Genomic DNA, 17,219 nt, shown 5'->3' with positions numbered 1-17,219 from the left:
ACCCGTTAAACACTCAGTGAACTGGTCATTAAGAAAAATAAAACCACCGGCCCGAATTTTGTCGCCAACCGTAAGGTCGTCTCATCCAGTGTAACACTGACGCCGTGGCTAAAGGAGCGAAAACAATGCCGCATGACATAGAAAGGTAGGTATTATGGTGGATGTTTGATAAATAGACGGCACAATTCTAAAGAATAGAAAATTCAGAGAATCGTGCTTGCTTCAGGACACAATAATGCTTGTGGTTATACTAAACTTCAACGTGCCATATACCTTTCTTTATGAGCAGCACGAGCTGAAATGTTTTCTTTTCTTGTAAAGTTCACCAATAAAAATATCCCATTTCCTTGTGTCTTCCTGCTTCGGTTGCCCGTTCTTGTTCAATTTGTCAACGATGGTAGTTTTCGCATGAATTCACCACAGTGATATCGAATAAATTGGAGGCGCGGGAAGCCTATAGCTACACTGCGCGTCTGTTACCATTCTGTTCACGTTGTCCAGGTACTCCTCTTGATCCGGATGTAGCGCGCCGTCGACTTCCTTTTGTCTCAGCAACTCGTTCCTCACTGTCACGGCCTCGTCGTTGGTGAAGAGGCTGTTCATCGCCGCCCTGTAATAAACGCGCCCAGGATATGTCAGGTGGCTTTCATACGAGCTGAAAAAGATAGGTGCGGAGAGACGTGGGCATGTAGTACATGACACGAGCCGTATAGGGCTCTTCTTTATATTGCAAAATCACTCAATGTTATTGATATTCCACGCACAGTTCACGTTGCAGTGACAGTGAAGAACCAAACACTTTACAAAAGTGGGAGTTAGGAATATAACACTTTAAAGGGCGAACTTGTGCCCACGAGCAAAATGAGAACAAGGTAAAAGCGGGAGCCAACGTTTCAACAAGTGCACTTGTCTTTTTCAACGTGACATATTTTTTCCATAGGTAGGTTTCCATAGGGGAGAGGGGTTAAGGTGAGTGGGTGCGGCAACGACCGAAGTTGCGTTAGCGCGGCGAACGTGTAGACGGCTTTAGCATCTCTTCGCTATGCTAAATTTCAAGCTATAGGCAGCAACACTTAGTTCGGTTGCTTAGTAGCTTTTTTTCTCCCTCAATTTATTATTTTGTTTTCTTATTATTTATTCCATTTCAGCATTTTTTTCACGAGCACCGTCTTCTGCCGCTCTTTTTATTATCTCTTTCAGAGACGACAGCCCGCGACCTCCAGAGAAGCAGATAGAGGGGTGTTGCGCACATGGCCGTTGACACGCCGGCTGACACACGGCTGTGTCACCGGCCTTGTGCACAGCACCTCTTTATTCTCAATTGTACACCCTCGCCGCTAACACACTTTCGGTCATTGCCACACCATCTCGCCTTATCCCCTCTCCCCTTTAGAAGAAACCTACCTATATATACTGTGTCGAGGAAAGCATATGTCGCCTTGAAAAAGACAAGTCCACTTGTCGAAATGTTGGCTTCTGTTTTTACCTTGTTCGCGTTTTGCTCATCGTCTTGAATTTGCCGTCTCCCGCTTTCCCCGTGTATTCCCCGAACCTGTGCCCAGAAAGACAAGCGACATTCAAATCACTACGAAAGCGGCGAGCACCAGTGGTCGGTTGTCGAACCTAAACTTCACGGGACCAGTTCGTCCGCCATATTTACACGTGTCTCGTCGTACATTTCAGATTAACCACCGGTACTCGCGCGCATTCGAAAATCTACAACGCTTTTCGCCCCGCCGCGCAGTCTGATCAGACATGCCGGTGACCTACCGCAATGTCCCAGTGACTATCGTATTGCACGACTGAGTACGAGGTCGCGGGTTCGATTTCCACCCTCGACGGCCTCATTACGATGGCAGTGGAAAACAGCAACGCTCGTCTACCGTCCTTTGGGTGCAAGCTAAGGAACCTCAGGTGGTCCGAATGGTCTTCAGGTAAAAAAGAGCGAGAACGACGGCGCACAGATAGACCGGCACGTAGGAAGAGCCGAACGCAACATCCATTTCATTATCAGCCAACGAACTGCAGTGTCTGGTTGAGACTGCGCACTAACGCGCTATGACAGCACCTTTGGTATATAAGTAGTCTCTGCTTTCTATCATTTTTTTAAAATTTGAATATAGAAAACCAACACGCCCAAATTTTACCCCTAAGATCAAAATTACTTGGAGTCCTCCACTACGGCTTCTCTGAACATTACAGTTAGTTAATATATACGCCTTTTCGCTATGGAATTGGCGACAAAGTTGACAATTTAAATCATGTATAAGCACAGAGCGAAAAGTTTGATGACAGTGACAAACTGGTGAAAGCGAACACTGTCAACACGCAAAACATCGACACGTGCCAATGTTGTTGTCACATTCTCTCCTTCTTGACTTGCTCCCCTTTCGTGATGAGAGTGGTAGAAATGAAAAGGTGCTGTCATTGCTATGCTTGCGGGGGAGTGTGCCCACGTGGTCTTCGCTGTCGCGTCGCTTTGCATGGGCCGTGCGTGCGAGGCATTGCGTGTGAAGGTGCCATACTGTCGTCCGTCGACAAATGATGTTGACGCTGCCACGGGCATACGCGAGCTCCATGTGCGTGTTAGAACGACGACCCCGTAGTGCTTGTTGTTGCATACCTTCGGGGCATCTCCCGAAATTAATACAAATGCATTCGCTGCAGAAGAAAGATTGCTTTTTGCAGTGGTAATAATTTCTTTAGAGGCAATGCAATCTTTATTAATGCAGCCGCTGCTGCGCGTAAAGTAACTTCGCGTTCCCCATATTAAGTGAAAACAAACAGTCTTGGATAAAACAATTATTCATAGCGCCCACGCAAATAAAGGTATTATCTATGGATGTTTTCCTGCCTAGCCAACATATTGCAAAAGGCGCTATAGTGGCTTTAAATATCCCGAATATAGCCTGAGTCTGTTCGTATACATACGTATTGCATGAGTGCCATAATTATTTAGTGTGAGTATGCGTAACACGATTACAGAATTGGGGCCAATTATTAGGTCATTAGTGGTATTAGATAACGGGCGTTACATTGATAACCATAAGTGTGCCTCTGAAATTATCAGACTTCGTTAATTTTTGTGCTGCTTGCATCTATTGCAGCACGTGCGACTTTATTGTTGCAACGTTACTTTCGGTATTTGCACCACTTTGGTTTAGCCTGTACTATGAGGTCTACCCGGCGTCTCTTCAGTGCGCTAACATTTTTACGTACAAGCGAATAAAAGATGTATTCCTAAATAAACAAGCAAGAGAGAGAGAGAGACTGTTCGTCATGCTGTCACCTGTTAGAAAATAAGTGGTATTTTTGAAGCAAAATTTATTACAAATGTAGGATCAGTCTAGAAGTGCAGCGAAAATTAGAAACAGGAATCACAAGCGACACAACCTTCGAAAGGACATAAAACTAGCAGAAAAATAAAAAAGATTGAGATGAACACTATTGGTTTGACGAAACCAGTATAGTGACCGCCCGTTCTTTCATGGTATATGTCTTTTACGTAGATGTTTCCGAAATTTATGCTGTCGTAACAAACTCATCACTCTTTGGGGTTTTAAACTGATTTATATTTCCAGATGAAACTAAAGACAAAAGGCCGAATGCACTTTGAAACAAACAAGCACGCAAACTATAATTCCACCACACACTAACAGACAATACATAAAACATTACAATTGTAAATTCTCGCTCCCTTATGCACTCTTACAATACTATTTGAAGTATTCGCTCCCTAATGGACGCTGTATTGTTGATAGAATTTGACAGTTTCTCAGAGTCGAGTCACGGACATGGATTGGCAATTGTTTGATCACGTTCTTTCGAAGGAACATAAAAATATCTGAAACTCCGTATTCGGTGTGTAAGCACGAAGCACGGCTAATTACATTATGCATAATGCTTACAGGTTTTTATTATGACGTCGGCGCAGGAGCCTAGTGCTAAATCAATGCTAATGCATTAGCATTAATGCTTAGAAAATGCTGGATAGGTCTTTCTGAATCCTGATAGAAAACGTTTTTTTCTCACGCTCAAGCGGGATCATTCGAGTCCAGCTGCTTTATTGTTGTTTTTATTGTTCTAGACGTTGTTCCCAGTGTCTCTTTCGTTGTCATTAGCCGCCACCAGGCCCTTTAGATCCTGGGCGCTTGACTTCACGCATCATCAACCCAGAAAGCTAAGCGTGCTCTAACGATTTTCTAAAACAAACAGACCTGTGAAGACGCTTCTAGAACGCCGTGTCTACTGTGCGAGTGAACTACGTCTCTCATTTTGTCTTCTCTTTCTTTTTTTTCACGATTCCTCCTATCTTTCCCGTGCACGGTTGCAAAGGGACGTCCGTCCGGTTAGCCTCCCTGCTGTTCGTTGTTAATTTCACTTTCTCTCTTTCTGTCCTCTAAGTTACAACAAAAGATACTCAGGCCTGAAAGCAAGTTCCATAGTAAGTAATTTAGAAAGTGTATACATGGTTTGTACCGTTAGCTTTCTCCATTTCGATTGTCGCAATCAGGTTAACTCAACCTGATGGAATAATCAATTTCTGGTAGAGTTCTGATAACTCGGTAAGCCTTACGAAAAACCAGAAAGACTTGCACAGACGTCCAGAAGTTCACTGCCTTTGATCCTTCTTTTCTTTTCTTTTTCTTTTTTTCCTGCTAGCACAGACCAACACGCGGATATCGCCGTAGCGGTTGCAGAAAATAGTGCTCCGCTCGTGCTTATCAGCTGTCCTGAATCCACTGGCCGCGTCGGGGTCGCATTGTCGTTCATCGATTGGGGAAGGGAAATGCAGACAGCTAATGCACTAGCGCTAGCAATGTCCCGTGGCCTTCCGCGAGGCTTCCGCAATAAATTCACTAATGGCGCCCGCGACGTCATTCAAATCAGCGGGCGATTATGCGCGTATGCAGCAGCGATGCGGTCGCTTATTCTGTGCGCACGCCTTTTGGCGAACGTTTACTCGAAAACATGTCTTCCATCTAAGAGGAATCGCTCATATTGTTTGCGAAACGACTGTTGTCGGTACAACGAGCTTCGCAATAGTAGACTAGTAATTTAGAGGACGGATCATCGTTTGCTTCAGTTTCTTGGACGCCAACTTCTCAGTTACGCGTGACAGTCAAAAAAGAGAGAAATGTGAATAGATATTGTGGTGAAGAAACTAGGTGATCCACCGCTCCCTTTGATTGGGTTCTTGGTTGGTTTGCCTCTTGCATCATTCATACCCACTATAGGGGATTGACCAAGAATCGGATGGCGCTAGAAAGATAATTAGTTGAATATATAAAAAAGACTTCAATAAAAAAAATATTGATAAGACCAAAAGAAAAGTAACAGCATTTTAAGAATTTAGCAAGGAAATCTTTTTGAATCAAACAGGAATTTTTCAACCGCTGCGCTATGACAATGACCATGCCGAATAACTTTATTCTCTCCCTCGTCTTCCCCACAGGAATCCACAACCCGCAAGTCAGCCTTCTCTATTTTACAATATATACGATTGTACATGAACTATACCGGCCTGACAGACCACGTGCTACCGTGCGATGCATTTGTGTTTGCGAGCCTCATCATTTCTCATGTAGTCGCCTTATGGCCCTATATTTGCAATTTATGGCCCTATATTTACAATTTTTTCCCGTTCACGTAACAAGGACAGCTGGCGAGATTCATTTATATATATATATATATATATATTGCTACGGCATGAGCCGGGCGAGGAGAAGAGGAAGAAGAAGTGAGCTGGTGCAGCCTCAGGACGCCATCTTGACTTTACCATCCATCTCGTCCCTTGAATAAAGCCGGTTCAACATTAACCGTAACAGTTTTGTGGTGGAGGTGCTGGGTACTTAGACCAAGACGACGGAGCTGCTGCAGCAAGTGCCACGCCGGAGCCGACGCCTCGCTCGACTGCCTCCAACACCACTTGAGATCCCGATGTCCCACAGCAGCGACGAACAGCCTTCTCTGGCTACTCCAGTGCGAACAACCGGCGCCTGGATGCATCAGATGGAGCCCCGCCCTTTCTCTGGAAAATTCGGCGAAGACATGGAGGAATGGCTCACCCACTACAAGCGTGTGAGCAAGTACAACGGCTGGAACTCCACGACTCAGCTCGACAATGTGGTTTTGTTCCTCACAGACACGGCGCTAGTGTGGTTCGAGAACCATGAAGATACGTTCACAACGTGGGACGGCTTCGTTACTCACCTCACAGAGTGCTTTGGCGATTCCACCACGAAACGGAAGCGGGCGGAGCAGACATTGCTTCAGCGCGCTCAAGTCCCAGGTGAGACCTGTACTACGTACATAGAGGCGATCCTGAAGCTTTGCAAGACTGTCAATCCTCGAATGTCCGAAGAGGACAAGGTTGGACACCTTCTCAAAGGCATAGCCGAGGATGTGTACAATTATTTAATCGGCAAGGAGAGTCTCGCCTCGGTCGCCGACCTCATCAAGCATTGCCGCACATTTGAGGCCTTGAAGCTGCGCCGCATCACGCCAAAGTTTGGCAGGCTAGCCAATGTCACCACGGTGGCAAGCGTTGACGAAAACAACTACAGCTTTCAATTTGACCTTGCGGCAACTATAAGGCAAATTGTCCGTGAAGAACTTGAACGACACACCAAAGGGGCGGATGTCGAACAGCTTGGTTGCACTTCCAACCAACCTCAAGAACATGCATCTGCTGTGTCAGCATTGTCTGCCACGCCAGGCGTTGCAGACTGTCGAGTTGATCAGCTGCGACAGCACCGACGTACCTTTCCCGACGACATGACGCACGATCAACGAACTCGTCGAGCTACCACCACTAATCACAATTCGGAAGATCGCGTTTATTATTCGCAGTGTCCCAGGGTTGACTCCGAGGCATACAACGTCGGTCGCGCATCTCCTGTATGTTACAGCTGTGGCGCCTCAGGACACATTGCTCGTTTTTGTCGCCGGCGCCGACAGACAACAACATATGGCCCACCACCAACTTGGCATAATTTTGAACGTGATAGTTATGACGACCGTTGGCCGATAGACCCTGCAAACACCACAGGCGCGCCACCTCGGAATACCTTCCGTCAGTATAGTAGAAGGAGTGGCTCGCCAGCTTCTGACCGCAGCCTGACGCCCCCAACCAGTCGCCAACGCCGTTCACCGTCACCACGGCGACGTGCTACGTCTCCACCGCCGTCGGGAAACTAGCCGGCGCGGCCGATGGAGGTAAGGTCGCCGGACAGTCTGTGTATCTGCGAAAGACTCCTCTGCCTATTATGATGGTGAAGAACAAAGTGCGTGTGTTAATTGATAGTATACCTGCAACGGCATTAGTGGACACTGGTGCTACCGTTTCCGTCATGAGTGTGACTTTCAAAGAGAGGCTGGGTAGGAAAGTTATGTTCCCGTGGAATGATGGTGTGACGTTTCGTGGTGTCAGCGGAGAGTGCCTAGTTCCCCTTGGTATTTGTGTTGCAAGTGTTTTATTCGGAGGAGAAGATCTTAAAACAGAATTTCTCGTACTGCCGCGATGCACTCACGATGTGATTCTCGGGATTGACTTTCTTCAGGATTGTGGTGCATCCGTTAACTGTGGCACAGGCGAAATTACTTTGAATAGCGCGCTTCTCGCCACCCTTGCCGACACATCCTTACCAGTGAAAAACTATTGTGTTGTTTCGAACATTTGCTGCTACCGCCTTGGTCGCTGTCACGTATCCCTGTCAATTTCGCTGCTGCCGACCTTTCATCGTTTGACGCGCAAGTCCAGCCACTTACGTCGAGCTGCGCAAAGAAAGACGTACTTGTACCACGCTCTGTCGTGAGAGTAGTGAATGGCGCCTCCAATTTGTGGGCTTTCAATTGTTCTTGCGTCCCTGCAGTTCTTCCGCGTGATATGAAGCTTGCTGAATTTGACGAGATTACTTACAGCTCCATTACAGTGCTAAGCGAGGAGGAGCAGTCTCATACTAGCGATCCCCAAAGAAGCATTTCTGAAGAGCGGATCCTACGAATGGTCAACAAGGCACTGCCCTCACATGAGCGCAGCGCTCTCGCACAAGTTTTGTGGACACATCTTTCTGTATTCGATTTCGCACAAGGCGACAAGCAGGCTTCGCTCCCTCGTTCCCGTGCTCGCCACAGAATTGACACCGGATCTGCGCACCCCATTCGGCAAAAGCCTTACCGTGTTTCTTCAGCAGAGAGGACAGTTATTGCTGAACAGGTGAAAGACATGCTGCGGAAAAGTGTTGTCCAAGAGTCTTCTAGTCCGTGGGCAGCACCAGTAATCTTAGTAAAGAAGAAGGATGGATCGTGGCGGTTTTGCGTTGATTACCGGAAACTGAATGCGGTCACCAAAAAGGATGTGTATCCGCTTCCTAGAATTGATGATGTCATCGACTGTCTACATTCCGCTGCCTACTTTTCATCACTGGATTTGCGATCAGGGTATTGGCAGATACCCATGCACCCAGATGATAAGGAGAAAACGGCCTTCGTGACACCAGACGGGCTTTATGAATTTAACGTTATGCCGTTCGGCCTTTGTAACGCGCCAGCAACATTCGAACGATTCATGGATACTATCCTCCGAGGACTTAAATGGGAAATTTGTTTGTGCTACCTCGATGATGTGGTGATTTTTGGCAGCACATTGAGTGAACATAACAGCCGTCTCAATCTTGTTCTGGATTGTGTCAAACAAGCCGGCTTGATCCTAAATGCCAAGAAATGTCGTTTTGGAGAAACCGAGACGTTAGTACTTGGGCATCTGGTCGACAAAAATGATGTAAGGCCAGATCCACGGAAGATTGAGGCAGTCAGCTCCTTCGAAGCACCGAAGTCAGTGCGGGAGTTGAGGAGTTTCTTGGGCCTGTGCTCGTATTTTCGGCGCTTCGTCCCAAGATTCGCCGACGTGGTGTACCCCCTAACATGTCTTCTCCAAAAAGCCGTCCCTTTCAACTGGACATCGGCTTGCGACGACGCGTTCCGTCAGCTAAAATTTCTACTAACATCAGGGCCCATATTGCGTCACTTCGATGCATCCGCACCTACGGAAGTGCACGCTGATGCCAGTGGCATCGGCATCGGTGCCGTACTTGTGCAACGTCATCAAGGAGCTGAACACGTTGTGGCTTATGCTAGTCGCTGTTTGACTAAGGCGGAACGCAATTACACTGTGACCGAGCAAGAATGCTTGGCAGCTGTTTTCGCTGTCCACAAATTTCGACCTTATATCTACGGACGCCCGTTCACTATCATTACTGACCACCACGCGTTGTGTTGGTTGGCGAATCTCCGTGACCCGAGTGGACGACTGGCACGTTGGGCTCTTCGACTGCAGGAGTACGACTTCGTTATTTCCTACAAGTCCGGGCGTCGCCACGCAGATGCGGACTGTCTCTCCCGCCTTCCTCTGACGACGACGGAGTGTGACGAAGACAATTTTGATGACTGTTTTGCTCCCATTTCTTCTACATTCCCAGACTCGATGACTTTCAAAGCAGAGCAGGAAAATGATATTGGTTTGGAACCTATATTTGTAGCCGCATCGCGTCCTGGAGCCACCGGTCGATTTTGTGTCCGTGACGGCCTGCTTTACAAGACCAATTATTCGGTTAAAGGCGCACGCTTCCTTCTGGTGGTGCCGCAGAGTCTGCGAACGGACATACTGAGAGCCATGCACAACGATGTGACCTCTGGCCATCTAGGATTCATAAGAACTTTGAACCGGACACAGGAGCGTTTTTACTGGCCCAGAATGCGGGACACGGTCAAGCACTACGTCGCCAGTTGCGAACAATGTCAACGCTACAAGCGCCCTACGACCGCTCCGCCAGGTCTTCTCCAACCTCTGCCGCCGCCTCGCCTGCCATTTGAACAAGTGGGTATCGATCTTCTGGGCCCATTTCCCCGATCATCTAATGACAACCGATGGGTGATCGTATGTGTCGACCATCTGACCCGTTACGCGGAAACGGCGGCCGTGCCATCTTCAACAGCTGCGTCCGTTGCAACGTTTTTGCTTCGATTCATTATTCTTCGACATGGTCCCCCCCGTGTGATCATTAGCGATCGCGGTCGTCAGTTCGTTGCGGACGCCGTAGAAGAACTGCTTCGTCTCTGCAGTTCGCAGTTCCGTCATTCAACGCCTTATCACCCTCAGACAAATGGGCTTGTAGAACGTACGAACAGAACTCTAACTAACATGCTGGCCATGTACGTATCTTCCGATCACAAGGACTGGGATGACGTACTCCCCTTTATCACCTACGCGTATAATACTGCAAAGCATGAGACGACCGATTACAGTCCTTTTTATCTCCTTTACGCCCGTTCACCGCTAAGCTGCATTGACACTATACTACCGTTTGACTTTCACAGCGAGTACTCTGTTGCCAAGACGCTTTGTCTTGCCGAAGAAGCCCGGCGTATCGCTCGTCTTCGTACTGTGGCATCCCAAGACCGATCGAAAGAGCGCTATGACAGCCGACACCAGTCTGTCTCGTACGCCAAAGGAGACTTTGTGTGGTTGTGGACTCCGCAACGTAAACGTGGCTTATGCGAAAAGTTTTTACCCCAGTACACGGGCCCATTCGTCATTGTAGATCGCTTGAGTGACTTGACGTACGTAGTGGCACGCTTGACGTCGACTGGTCGTCGGTCTAGACGGACCCAGTTAGTACATGTTGCCCGTCTTAAGCGGTTTCACCCTACGCTTTCCGAGTGATTTGGACTTGCCCAGCGGGCTTCGTCTGGCAACCGGGGATTGCTACGGCATGAGCCGGGCGAGGAGAAGAGGAAGAAGAAGTGAGCTGGTGCAGCCTCAGGACGCCATCTTGACTTTACCATCCATCTCGTCCCTTGAATAAAGCCGGTTCAACATTAACCGTAACAATATATTAAACGTCACCCATTTTTTTCTCTTCCATTATTCGGCCTCTCAGACAGGGTCTTGAAACGTTGCACATTTGTTTGATGTCGGAAGCATTGGGAGGAATCTTTGAGCAGTACAATTGGTTGCCAAATTTTAGACGTTCAGAGCAACTCTAAAAGCCTTTCTTGATTCTTGAATTCTACAATACCGCTGTCCACACAAGAGCGATTGTTAAAACTGTGTTATAAGAGCAAAAGCGCAAGGAAGACAGGCCCACCAGAAACAGGGACAGGCGCTTTGTTAAAGCTGGTTGCAAAACATTATGAGGTGGCTTCGGCGCAAGCTGAGCAGCTTCTACTTAAAAAAAAAAAGAGGTGAGTGCAGTTAGTGAGCATCTTACACCATTACCCACTTTGCACGTCTCTTGGAGTAATGAGGTGAGAAAATATTGCTACGGATCAAAGTTTAAGACGGGAAGTTTAAGACGAATCTCACGTTAAGGTTTGGTGTCCTTCTTAGTTGGCCCTTGGGCAAAACAATTACCGCTCTTTGAGCTACTGCCTAAAATAGGATGTGACGCGGGTGGGTTTTTGTAGGCGCTTGTGAACAAACTGTTTAACGGAGAAGCTAATTTCATACGCACAAAGCAAAAGCTGGTGTTTTTTTTATGCCCTATGAACTTTCTTTTCTTCTGCCCTCAGTGGCGCGCAAGATCATACGTGCCCGCGCCATGGGTGTTGACAGCAGAGAACAATACGGACCAGATTTCTCCGGGATTACACGAATTGCTGCGACCCAATTCTTTTACGCGCACCTCAACAAACTGTGGCCTCACTTCTTAATTGAATCGAATTTTGGGGTTTTAGGTTGCCAGATCACGATTTGATTGTGAGGCATACCGTAGTGTGGGGACTCCGGATTAATTTTCACCAATTTCTTTTAACGTACCCCCAACGCACGGGCCTCAAGCGCTTTTGCATTTCGCCGCCATCGATATGCGGCGGCCGCGGCCGGGATTCGATCCCGTGACCTCGTCCTTAGCAGCTCATCCCCACAGCTGCTAAGCCACCGCGGTGGGTGGCGTTACTTCTTAGCACCTGGCTTTGTACAAATATATACGAAACATTCAGTAATGAAAATATGAGCTTGTTCTTGCAATGGGTACCGATATATGGGATATGTGTTGCATACTCTCAACAAGGCGCAAGCCATGTGGAAGTTTTGACATCTATATGTCCTAAAAGTGGTCTTAAAGCGGTATAGTGCGACTGTTCCGGTATTTTACACATTTTCGAGCTCTCATCGCCTTTTGCGCAACAGGGTACTTCTGATTATACAGAAAACACAGTTTGTTTTCAGACACTTCTCCAGAAAACGAGGCAAAAAGCAGGTAGGCCCATGACCAAAATCGCGGGTTTTTTTTTTTTTTGGCTGCACCATGCTCACTTTGTAGGTTTCTTGCAACGTCGACAGAAAGAGAAACGAACGGAGAAAATACGGCTTCGATGCTCTAAGCTGTGCTTCCGCAACAGAAAAGGTATCCACCCGTTTCTACGTAGAAAAAAGCATACGTAGCTCTGACATGTTGATGCACTATGAAATACACAAAAATTAAACTAACGAAATGCGGTCGATGAAGGAGACCCCTCCCCCCCCCCCCCCTTCCCCTTGGGGCTGAATGCACAAGGCTTCTCGTTCGTAAATGCTGTACGCCATTGGCCCTTCCGCGCCGCCTTCACTACCAGTATGTCCAACAACAAAGTGAGTGAGCGCCCGTGTCTTGGTGGTGGCTTTTATTTCTTGTCTGCTGTTTGCACACGTTCTTTTAGCGGCAAACATTTCTCATAGCAAATGCCAATTAGCTAAGCTGAAAACAAGTTCTTCTGAAACAAGATGAGCTAACCCCTGCGTTTACGAACAGTTCTTGCGTAGGAACATTCTTGTGACCCACCGTGGTTGCTCTGTGGCAATGGTGTTGGGCTGCTGAGCACGAGGTCGCGGAGTTGAATCCCGGCCGCGGCGGCCGCATTTCGATGGGGGCGAAATGTAAAAACACCCGCTTACTTAGATTTAGATGCACCTTAAAGAACCCCAGGTGGTTGAAATTTCCGGAGTCCTCCACTACGGCGTGCCTCATAATCAGAAAGTGGTTTTGGCACGTTAAACCCCATAACTTAATTTAATTCAAGTTAATTTAATTTAATTTAATTTAGTTTAATTTAACATTTTTGTGAATACGGATCCAGATTTGTCATGCATTCTTTATTAACCGCGTCCTGTTGGCGCCTGTTAATGCTCTGGGTATACCCATCCTCTCTCGATGCAATCTGTTTGTGGCCACCTTTCAATAAACGCCAATGTAGCACATATGCTACGCTCTGTTTTATGGGCCAAAATGCTGATTGAAGCGGGGTAAACAATGCGTAGACCATAGTTGCGTTTTTATGTGCTGGATTGAAGTTTCAGCTGTGTATAGCTTAACAAACCAGTCATTAATCAATTAGTTAGTCTAGTGATTTTGTTACAATGGAAAAAACTCATTTCTTAGGTTTTCTTTCCTACCTAAGCCTAACGTCTTTACAAAGAAGTGCTTCGGGTCTCCGAAATTATTATTTATACAGGTCACTTCGTTGTAAAGGTCGCGCACCGCACAGATCACAATACAACTGGGACAGAATTATTCCTTCGTTATACTGGTCATCTTGTTGTAGATGCTTTCGTTGTAAAGGTGCTTATGCACCATACATGAACAGAAATAAATGTCAACAATTTGTTCAAACTTTCCTTGATGTGGAGCTGCGTTCAGGCATTACAAGGTAAAAAAAAAAACGCGTCGTGTGCGCGTTCCTTGCTATGCGTCGCTCACATTTTCTCGCCCAGCCGTTGTCGTTCGTTCTCGAGGTTCGTGGCGGCCAGCTCGAGCTGGCGCAGTTGGTCGAGCTTGATCTGGTAGCACTGCAGCGTGCGCCGACGTTCCAGCTGGTGGATGCGTCGCTCGTGCTGCACGTACGCGTGAAGACACTCGGCGGCGATGGGGGTCTCGTCTAAGGCACGAGGTGACTCGTCGTCCGGTTCCGCCTTCTCTGGCTCCTTCTCGACGGGCTGCGTCACCTGCGGTTAGGTGCATCGTGAATAAGCTTACAGATCAGGACGCGTGGGACACTACTCTGCTTAACACACTCCTTTCAGTGCATCCAAGGCGTCAGTCAACCACGAGTGAGAACAGGCCGCTCGTTTGATCTTCCTTGTATTTGTGCACGCATTTGTAATAAAAATGACTGTTAACAACTAGCCTCTTTCATGGCCTTGTCGAAACAAGCCTGGACGCTCTTTTTGTAGGAGTGAAGCCACGAGCATGTACAGAAAACTGTTCTCCAGGGGGCGACGGACCGATGACCGCAAGGACACGCGAGCATTCAGTACTCGGTACGAGGACGCAGTGACATATTGCTGCCTGAGAAAGAGAACTTAGAAACATGAACGTACCTGGGACACATTGGTTGTTTCGTTTTGAGGCACGTACGAATTTTGCTGGGGCTTCACCATTTCTGCCACGGTATCCTTGTGAGGGTATGTAACCTAGAATAATAAAATAAAGACGAATTGTTTGAGCTTCGATGAGAGACGTCGAATTATAGAATTGCCATTTGTTGCGCTTTCTGTTAATGCGTTCCTCATTGTATTTAGTTGTCGGTCCTCAACCTGAAAGAATTTATTTCTTAGTTAAGGACACGTCAAACGAAGAAAGCATCATTAAGCAATGGATGAACTAATGCGAATAAAACATATTGCATTTAGAAAAGAAAGCTCTAATTCGAGTGACCATCGCGGAAATTCGGTTCACATCATTAAAATATAATCCCTTCGGCTCATCCGCAATGCCCTTTTCCACATTAGGCATGGGGAACCTTCCCCTGTCACGATGGTCTACCCGTGCTGCGGTTAGTCTGCGATGGTCTAACCATGCTGCGATGGTCTAACTTGTGCTACTTTCGCTCAATCGACCGCCTCAGTTTTCTTTGAATTTCTCTTTATATATACGGGCCTATGCAGTGGCAACTTTGCGCATTCTGCACCAGCTACCCGATAATCCGACCTTACCTGATTCACATGGTATATCTCATATAGAGCAGTTAGTTTTGCAACTCCTAGACGCCATGCTATATAGAAACGATACACAAGCGAGACAAACACATTTCTGTTTTGCGAAGCAAACACGTCCGTTCACTTACGACAACATCCAGTGGAAGCGTTGCATGGCTGCTGCCGCCACAACCCATGCCAGCTGCCTGGCGACTCCCGTTCTGTCAAACCTGCAAACATTTAGATAGAGATTGATGCATTATCGGCAATCTCACTGTATGTTTGTCTTGCTACTATGACCTGGTGAGGAGAAGGGGAAATAAATAAGTGCTGAGAGATGGCGACAAGAACAGACATGAAATATGCACGTTGTAAAAAATACATGACGCAGCGACAATCCTGTAGCCGCCGTATCCAGACGTCCCACACAAAAGCTTTCACGCGGATCTTGGTGCTTGTCCTACAGCTTTTATGAGGTCAAACAATGATCACGAAAAAAAAAAAGCAAGCACGAATGGGCAAGGACTAAGCAGATCTAGAAAAACTTTACTTTTGCTCCATTGTGTTTCTTCGAACAGAGCTTCTACGACACCCCGCAATGTTAAGACACCCCGAAATGCTAAAAACTATCATAGGTGCGACTAACCTTGCGCTGGAAGAAACAATTTATTTTTAATACCGCAATACGTTTAGCAACAGCTGAGAGCAGTCTTGCCGCAGGTTCGAACTTTGTTCTGTTCAGTGCGTTCGTGTAAGCCTGCATGGATCGTCGCGGCATTGATTTGCCCGTAGCGACCTTTCGTGCGGCTGCCTCGGATCAGACTTAAGCGGGCCTGCCTTAAAAGTGGTCGATCCCGCGTTCGAAGGAGCACGCTACGTGGTTACGGGTGCCCGCCGACCTATTTCCGCGCGTCTCGGACTTGGCACGTCAGCGTCTGCTTGCGCCAGAGGCGCCCGTGTCGGTGGCGTGCCATCAAGAAAACTTCTCGGTAAAAGAAAAAAAAAACGGGGGAGCAATCTTTAAAACTGGTGGCGCAAAACACCTGTTACACCCTAACCACTAATAAACCGAACGCTTCCTTCATTCGCTTTATTGCGGGGTTTTGTTTCTTGGTGCTCATTAAGCGTGTATGTTGAGACTGGCGTCGCGCGCACGTACTCATGAAACGCAACAAGAAAGCACGAAACGAGCAAACTGCTACCGAGCCGATACCGTCCATATATTAACGCGACAGCGTTAAGGAGCTCGCGTCGCAGAAAAGCCGGTGTCGTCGGCGTCGGCGTCGGCGGCGTTGGCCGTGAGCGATAAATGCCAGCAGGCACTTTTTGTTTGATTTTCGTGTCATTAAAACACTTTACGCTTGTGCTATTTTAGTTTTTCTGTATTGCGGTCATACTTCGAAGGTCCCTCGTACGTGGCATCATTTCAAGAGAATTTAGACTAAAGTGGTGGATGCGAATGAACAACGAATTCCACATACGTACGGGTGGCAAAGTCGTATCTGTTGAGAAAAAATAAATAAATAAAAATTTTATAACTGATGTACAGTAACATCTAAAAGCACAATAATATTCTTACTGCTGAGCCCGTGTGTGGCAACATTAATGTTTTCCTGAAAATATTATCACTTCTTTTTTAGTTTAGGGGCTCAAAACTTTTGCGACTGCTTAGCCAAGAAAAAAAATCTTGATGGCCTAACGGATTTTTTTTTTAGTTTAGGAAGCCGTTTATGTATGTTTACTTATTTTTTGCTCATTTCTTACACTTCGAGTTTGGTCTGAGCAAAAGCGACTCCCTAAGCAGCAAGAGTGTTCAGCACTATTTTCCACGGAATAAATAAATAACATAATTTGTGATCTTGAAACTGTGGTGATACTATTTTCATTAATTATTGCTGGGATCTTCGCTCTGTTAAGTGAGCAAATGCTGAGCCTATAAGCTCTGATTATCCAGAACCTCACAAATCCTAATCATCTGTCGACTACTAGTGCTCGTATGCCTAATAAATCTGCATGGTTTTCGCACTACGCTAGCTCGTTTAATTCGAGGAAAAGTGAATTAAGTACGGGTTCCCGGGGCCAACCGAAGACACGCATAGCGCCTTTATTTTGTGAAGTAATGGAACACCAGTTCAAAACGTAAGTATCCTTTGTAGCACTAGCATAGCAAATCACGGGGGGTTTCGCCACAATTTCGTCTCGCTTCTCGATCCTCCGGAAAATTTACGAGTCGGGTCTCGCGGAGCAAATCTCATTTGCTTGCCAT

At 46.9% G+C, this 17,219-nt stretch overlaps 1 protein-coding gene across 1 annotated transcript in view; it reads right to left on the bottom strand.

The window, feature by feature from the left end:
• Window positions 1-15,777, bottom strand: part of synr (sayonara) — a 40,360-nt gene extending 24,583 nt beyond the window's left edge. Inside the window, exons 1-5 of the mRNA XM_065432183.1 lie at window positions 15,750-15,777; window positions 15,103-15,183; window positions 14,357-14,449; window positions 13,737-13,981; window positions 481-610 (exon numbers count right to left, since the gene is read on the bottom strand). Coding sequence (XP_065288255.1) covers window positions 481-610; window positions 13,737-13,981; window positions 14,357-14,449; window positions 15,103-15,150 — 516 coding nt within the window. The 5' untranslated portion in view covers window positions 15,151-15,183; window positions 15,750-15,777. The remainder of the gene's footprint in view (window positions 1-480; window positions 611-13,736; window positions 13,982-14,356; window positions 14,450-15,102; window positions 15,184-15,749) is intronic.
• Window positions 15,778-17,219: the final 1,442 nt, after the last annotated feature.

Source organism: Dermacentor albipictus, chromosome 4, assembly GCF_038994185.2.
Source record: "Dermacentor albipictus isolate Rhodes 1998 colony chromosome 4, USDA_Dalb.pri_finalv2, whole genome shotgun sequence".
Taxonomy (NCBI): Eukaryota; Metazoa; Arthropoda; class Arachnida; order Ixodida; family Ixodidae; genus Dermacentor; species Dermacentor albipictus.
This window is presented reverse-complemented; position numbering and strand designations above follow the sequence as displayed.